The sequence below is a fragment of the Oncorhynchus kisutch genome, unplaced genomic scaffold, assembly GCF_002021735.2.
Source record: "Oncorhynchus kisutch isolate 150728-3 unplaced genomic scaffold, Okis_V2 Okis09a-Okis19a_hom, whole genome shotgun sequence".
NCBI lineage: Eukaryota > Metazoa > Chordata > Actinopteri > Salmoniformes > Salmonidae > Oncorhynchus > Oncorhynchus kisutch.
In genome coordinates this window covers 12,268,061-12,275,560 of record NW_022261985.1, presented here as the reverse complement: position 1 = coordinate 12,275,560, position 7,500 = coordinate 12,268,061, and the positions used below count along the sequence as shown (strand labels likewise).

General features: G+C 47.4%; 1 protein-coding gene across 1 annotated transcript in view; it reads right to left on the bottom strand.

Moving 5' to 3' along the window:
- Positions 1 to 7,500, bottom strand: part of LOC116360631 (ras-related protein Rap-1b-like) — a 27,365-nt gene that overhangs the window by 12,582 nt on the left and 7,283 nt on the right. The window contains exons 3-4 of the mRNA XM_031815645.1: positions 4,223 to 4,363; positions 3,352 to 3,496 (exon numbers count right to left, since the gene is read on the bottom strand). Coding sequence (XP_031671505.1) covers positions 3,352 to 3,496; positions 4,223 to 4,363 — 286 coding nt within the window. The remainder of the gene's footprint in view (positions 1 to 3,351; positions 3,497 to 4,222; positions 4,364 to 7,500) is intronic.

The window sequence follows — 7,500 nt, the reverse complement described above, 5'->3', positions numbered from 1 at the left end:
ATATATATATGACTAGGGGGTGTATGTATATTATATATGACTAGGGGGTGTATGTATATATATATATGACTAGGGGTGTATATATATATATGACTAGGGGGTGTATGTGTATATATATGACTAGGGGTTGTATGTATGTACATATATATGACTAGGGGGTGTATATATATATATATGACTAGGGGGTGTATGTATATATATATATATATGACTAGGGGTGTATGTATGTACATATATATGACTAGGGGGTGTATGTATATATATATATATGACTAGGGGGTGTATGTATGTACATATATATGACTAGGGGGTGTATGTATATATATATGACTAGGGGTGTATGTATATATATATATATGACTAGGGGGTGTATGTATGTATATATGACTAGGGGGTGTATGTATATATATATGACTAGGGGGTGTATGTATGTATATATATATGACTAGGGGGTGTATGTATGTATATATATATGACTAGGGGTGTATATATATATATATGACTAGGGGGTGTATGTATATATATATGACTAGGGGGTGTATATATATATATATATGACTAGGGGGTGTATGTGTATATATATGACTAGGGGGTGTATGTATATATATATGAGGTGACGCAGGCAGATCAGGGGACGTCACTGGCTGGTAGCCCTGGGCAGCTGGGTGTGCACACACACACACACACACGAGTTAGCAGTATGCACAACGCCTGAGTGTGTGTGTGTGTGACAGGGTGTGTACTAACAGGAAGTGTTTGCACACACACACACACAAAAACACACACACAAACAAAACACACACACACGCAGATACACACAGACAGACAAAGACACACACACACACACACACAGACAGCACCATTGTGTGACTCAGGAGATAGGGTGACATCAGAGACCATTCTGAACACAGTGGGACCAGGAGGAAGGTTCAGCTCCAAGGACAGTTAATGATTAACCTCCGACTAAATATCTAAAATATACCCACACTGCTACTGACAGCAACGACCCAGTCTAATCCCATCAGTGTCTGTTCATAGGAGGTACAGAACCTGTTGATTACAGTGTCTGTTTATAGGAGGTACAGAACCTGTTGATTACAGTGTCTGTTTATAGGAGGTACAGAACCTGTTGATTACAGTGTCTGTTTATAGGAGGTACAGAACCTGTTGATTACAGTTTCTGTTCATAGGAGGTACAGAACCTGTTGATTACAGTTTCTGTCCATAGGAGGTACAGAACCTGTTGATTACAGTTTCTGTCCATAGGAGGTACAGAACCTGTTGATTACAGTTATCTGTTCATAGGAGGTATAGAACCTGTTGATTACAGTGTCTGTTTATAGGAGGTACAGAACCTGTTGATTACAGTTTCTGTTTATAGGAGGTACAGAACCTGTTGATTACAGTTTCTGTTTATAGGAGGTACAGAACCTGTTGATTACAGTTTATGTGTGTGTGTGTTGTACTGATGCAGGGTGTGTGAGGTGTGTGTGTGTCGTACTGATGCAGGGTGTGTGAGGTGTGTGAGGTGTGTGTTGTACTGATGCAGGGTGTGTGAGGTGTGTGTGTGTTGTACTGATGCAGGGTGTGTGAGGTGTGTGTGTGTTGTACTGATGCAGGGTGTGTGAGGTGTGTGTGTGTTGTACTGATGCAGGGTGTGTGAGGTGTGTGTGTGTTGTACTGATGCAGGGTGTGTGAGGTGTGTGTGTGTTGTACTGATGCAGGGTGTGTGAGGTGTGTGTGTGTTGTACTGATGCAGGGTGTGTGAGGTGTGTGTGTGTTGTACTGATGCAGGGTGTGTGAGGTGTGTGTGTGTGTTGTACTGATGCAGGGTGTGTGAGGTGTGTGTGTGTTGTACTGATGCAGGGTGTGTGAGGTGTGTGTGTGTTGTACTGATGCAGGGTGTGTGAGGTGTGTGTGTGTTGTACTGATGCAGGGTGTGTGAGGTGTGTGTGTGTGTGTGTGTTGTACTGATGCAGGGTGTGTGAGGTGTGTGTGTGTTTTAATGATGCAGGGTGTGTGAGGTGTGTGTGTGTGTGTTGTACTGACGCAGGGTGTGTGAGGTGTGTGTGTGTTGTACTGATGCAGGGTGTGTGAGGTGTGTGTGTGTTGTAATGATGCAGGGTGTGTGAGGTGTGTGTGTGTGTGTGTTGTACTGATGCAGGGTGTGTGAGGTGTGTGTGTGTGTGTTGTAATGATGCAGGGTGTGTGAGGTGTGTGTGTGTTGTACTGATGCAGGGTGTGTGAGGTGTGTGTGTGTTGTACTGATGCAGGGTGTGTGAGGTGTGTGTGTGTGTGTTGTACTGATGCAGGGTGTGTGAGGTGTGTGTGTGTTGTACTGATACAGGGTGTGTGTGTGTGTGTGTTGTACTGATGCAGGGTGTGTGTGTGTGTGTGTTGTACTGATGCAGGGTGTGTGAGGTGTGTGTGTGTGTGTGTTGTACTGATGCAGGGTGTGTGAGGTGTGTGTGTGTGTTGCACTGATGCAGGGTGTGTGAGGTGTGTGTGTGTGTTGTACTGATGCAGGGTGTGTGAGGTGTGTGTGTGTGTGTGTGTGTGTGTGTGTGTGTGTGTTGTACTGATGCAGGGTGTGTGAGGTGTGTGTGTGTGTGTGTGTGTGTGTGTGTGTGTGTGTGTGTGTGTGTGTGTGTTGTACTGATGCAGTGTGTGTTAGGTGTGTGTGTGTTGTACTGATGCAGGGTGTGTGTGTTGTACTGATGCAGGGTGTGTGAGGTGTGTGTGTGTGTGTTGTACTGATGCAGTGTGTGTGAGGTGTGTGTGTGTGTCGTACTGATGCAGGGTGTGTGAGGTGTGTGTGTGTTGTACTGATGCAGGGTGTGTGTGTTGTACTGATGCAGGGTGTGTGTGTTTGTACTGATGCAGGGTGTGTGTGTGTGTGTGTTGTACTGATGCAGGGTGTGTGAGATGTGTGTTGTACTGATGCAGGGTGTGTGAGATGTGTGTTGTACTGATGCAGGGTGTGTGTGTGTCGTACTGATGCAGGGTGTGTGTGTTGTACTGATGCAGGGTGTGTGTGTGTGTTGTACTGATGCAGGGTGTGTGTGTGTGTGTGTGTTGTACTGATGCAGGGTGTGTGAGATGTGTGTTGTACTGATGCAGGGTGTGTGAGATGTGTGTTGTACTGATGCAGTGTGTGTGTGTTGTACTGATGCAGGGTGTGTGTGTGTTGTACTGATGCAGGGTGTGTGTGTGTGTTGTACTGATGCAGGGTGTGTGTGTGTTGTACTGATGCAGGGTGTGTGTGTTGTACTGATGCAGGGTGTGTGTGTGTTGTACTGATGCAGGGTGTGTGTGTGTTGTACTGATGCAGGGTGTGTGTGTTGTTCTCACCTCGTTGACGTTGATCTTGGACTTTGCGGAGGACTCCAGGAAAGCACAGCTGCTCCACTGTCTGGCCAGGTTCTGCCCCCTGTTCCTTCCCCACAACACGCTCATCCTCCAGATCACATTTATTACCCACCAGAATCATCGGAACCTGGGGGGAGGAGGGGGGGGGGGGGGGGGGGGGGGGGGGGGGGGGGGGGAGGGGGGCGAGGAGGAGGAGGAGGAGGAGGGGAGGGGTGATGGGGGAGGAGGAGGGGGGAGGGAGGAGGGGAGGAGGAGGAGGAGTAAATAAAGAGTGGAAGCAGGGGAGAGACCAGAGAGAGCAGAATGTCATCTGCCCAAGGTAGCAGAATGTCATCTGCCCAAGGTAGCAGAATGACATCTGCCCAAGGTAGCAGAATGTCATCTGCCCAAGGTAGCAGAATGCCATCTGCCCAAGGTAGCAGAATGCCATCTTCCCAAGGTAGCAGCATGCCATCTGCTCTCCTAGCATCTCAGTGTAGGTGTGTGTGTGTGTGTGTGTGTGTGTGTGTGTGTGGTGTGTGTGTGTGTGTGTGTGTGTGTGTGTGTGTGTGTGTGTGTGTGTGTGTGTGGTGTGTGCGTGTGTGCAGAGTACTTGTGTCTTTTTCTGTGTGTGTATGTGTGTGTGTAGAGTACTTGTATTTTTCTGTGTGTGTGTGTGTGTGTGTGTGTGTGTGTGTATGTGTGTGTGTGTGTGTGTGTGTGTGTGTGTGTGTGTGTATGTATTCATGCGTGCATCCCTGTGTGTGTGTGTGTGTGTGTGTGCGTGTGTGTACCTGTGTGTGTGTGTGTGTGTGTGTGTGTGTACCTGTGTGTGTGTGTGTGTGTGTATTCATGTGTGTGTGTGATAACTTACATCGTCAGTGTCTTTGACTCTGAGGATCTGCTCTCGTAGGTCTTGCAGATCGTTGAAGGTGGACTGGGCTGTGATGGAGTACACTAACGCAAAGCCCTGGCCATTCTTCATGTACAGATCTCTCATGGCTGTGAATTGTTCCTGTGGAGGAGAGAGAGACATACAGGAAGCTAAAGACTTGTCATTGGGGGGTGATAACATGGGCAAGGATCCAATCTAAAGATGTAATTAGTGGTGATAACATGGGCAAGGATCCCATCTATAGCCTGGTCATTATGGATGATAACATGGGCAAGGATCCCATCTAAAGCCTTGTCATTGGGGATGATAACATGGGCAAGGATCCAATCTAAAGACTTCATTAGTGGTGATAACATGGGCAAGGATCCCATCTATAGCCTGGTCATTAGGGCTGATAACATGGGCAAGGATCCCATCTAAAGCCTTGTCATTAGGGGGTGATAACATGGGCAAGGATCAAATCTAAAGACTTCATTAGTGGCGATAACATGGGCAAGGATCCCATCTATAGCCTGGTCATTAGGGATGATAACATGGGCAAGGATTCCATCTATAGCCTGGTCATTAGGGCTGATTACATGTGCAAGGATCCCATCTAAAGCCTTGTCATTAGGGATGATAACATGGGCAAGGATCCCATCTATAGCCTGGTCATTAGGGCTGATTACATGTGCAAGGATCCCATCTAAAGCCTTGTCATTGGGGATGATAACATGGGCAAGGATCCCATCTATAGCCTGGTCATTAGGGCTGATAACATGTGCAAGGATCCCATCTAAAGCCTTGTCATTGGGGATGATAACATGGGCAAGGATCCCATCTATAGCCTGGTCATTAGGGATGATAACATGGGCAAGGATCTCGTCTATAGCCTGGTCATTAGGGATGATAACATGGGCAAGGATCCCATCTATAGCCTGGTCATTAGGGATGATAACATGGGCAAGGATCCCATCTATAGCCTGGTCATTGGGGATGATAACATGGGCAAGGATCCCATCTATAGCCTGGTCATTATGGATGATAACATGGGCAAGGATCCCATCTATAGCCTGGTCATTGGGGATGATAACATGGGCAAGGATCCCATCTATAGCCTGGTCATTATGGATGATAACATGGGCAAGGATCCCATCTAAAGCCTGGTCATTAGGGATGATAACATGGGCAAGGATCTCGTCTATAGCCTGGTCATTATGGATGATAACATGGGCAAGGATCCCATCTATAGCCTGGTCATTGGGGATGATAACATGGGCAAGGATCCCATCTATAGCCTGGTCATTATGGATGATAACATGGGCAAGGATCCCATCTATAGCCTGGTCATTGGGGATGATAACATGGGCAAGGATCCCATCTATAGCCTGGTCATTATGGATGATAACATGGGCAAGGATCCCATCTATAGCCTGGTCATTAGGGATGATAACATGGGCATGGATCCCATCTAAAGCCTGGTCATTAGGGATGATAACATGGGCAAGGATCCCATCTATAGCCTGGTCATTAGGGATGATAACATGGGCAAGGATCCCATCTAAAGCCTGGTCATTAGGGATGATAACATGGGCAAGGATCCCATCTAAAGCCTGGTCATTAGGGATGATAACATGGGCAAGGATCCCATCTAAAGCCTGGTCATTAGGGATGATAACATGGGCAAGGATCTCGTCTATAGCCTGGTCATTAGGGATGATAACATGGGCAAGGATCCCGTCTATAGCCTGGTCATTAGGGATGATAACATGGGCAAGGATCCCATCTATAGCCTGGTCATTAGGGATGATAGCATGGGCAAGGATCCCATCTATAGACTGGTCATTAGGGATGATAACATGGGCAAGGATCCATCCAATGCTTTTCTCTTTATCTTGTGTAAATATCTGCCCTGCACACTTCCATCATCTGGCTTGGATGGGGTGAGCCTCAGTATCATTCCAACTGAGTTAACAAGATGTTAGATCACAGTAGAGATACTGAAGACAGTGTGGAGGAGGAGGAGGAGGCTGATCACAGTAGAGATACTGAAGACAGTGTGGAGGAGGAGGCTGATCACAGTAGAGATACTGAAGACAGTATGGAGGAGGAGGAGGAGGCTGATCACAGTAGAGATACTGAAGACAGTGTGGAGGAGGAGGCTGATCACAGTAGAGATACTGAAGACAGTGTGGAGGAGGAGGAGGAGGCTGATCACAGTAGAGATACTGAAGACAGTGTGGAGGAGGAGGCTGATCACAGTAGAGATACTGAAGACAGTGTGGTGGTGGAGGAGGAGGAGGAGGCTGATCACAGTAGAGATACTGAAGAAAGTGTGGAGGAGGAGGCTGATCACAGTAGAGATACTGAAGACAGTGTGGAGGAGGAGGCTGATCACAGTAGAGATACTGAAGACAGTGTGGAGGAGGAGGCTGATCACAGTAGAGATACTGAAGACAGTGTGGAGGAGGCTGATCACAGTAGAGATACTGAAGACAGTGTGGAGGAGGAGGAGGAGGTGACTGATCACAGTAGACATACTGAAGACAGTGTGGAGGAGGCTGATCACAGTAGAGATACTGAAGACAGTGTGGAGGAGGCTGATCACATTAGAGATACTGAAGACAGTGTGGAGGAGGCTGATCACAGTAGAGATACTGAAGACAGTGTGGTGGTGGAGGAGGAGGAGGAGGCTGATCACAGTAGAGATACTGAAGAAAGTGTGGAGGAGGAGGCTGATCACAGTAGAGATACTGAAGACAGTGTGGAGGAGGAGGCTGATCACAGTAGAGATACTGAAGACAGTGTGGTGGAGGTGGAGGAGGCTGATCACAGTAGAGATGTTGAAGACAGTGTGGTGGAGGTGGAGGAGGCTGATCACAGTAGAGATACTGAAGACAGTGTGGTGGTGGAGGAGGAGGCTGATCACAGTAGAGATACTGAAGACAGTGTGGAGGAGGCTGATCACAGTAGAGATACTGAAGACAGTGTGGAGGAGGCTGATCACAGTAGAGATACTGAAGACAGTGTGGAGGAGGAGGCTGATCACAGTAGAGATACTGAAGACAGTGTGGAGGAGGAGGCTGATCACAGTAGAGATACTGAAGACAGTGTGGAGGAGGAGGAGGCTGATCACAGTAGAGATACTGAAGACAGTGTGGAGGAGGCTGATCTCTCTCTCTCTCTCTGTTCGTCGTTCATGTCATCTCTGTCTGCTGTCAGTAGTGAGTCTGTAACGACCTCCAAGATGAATAACCTGCCACACCACCTCTACATCG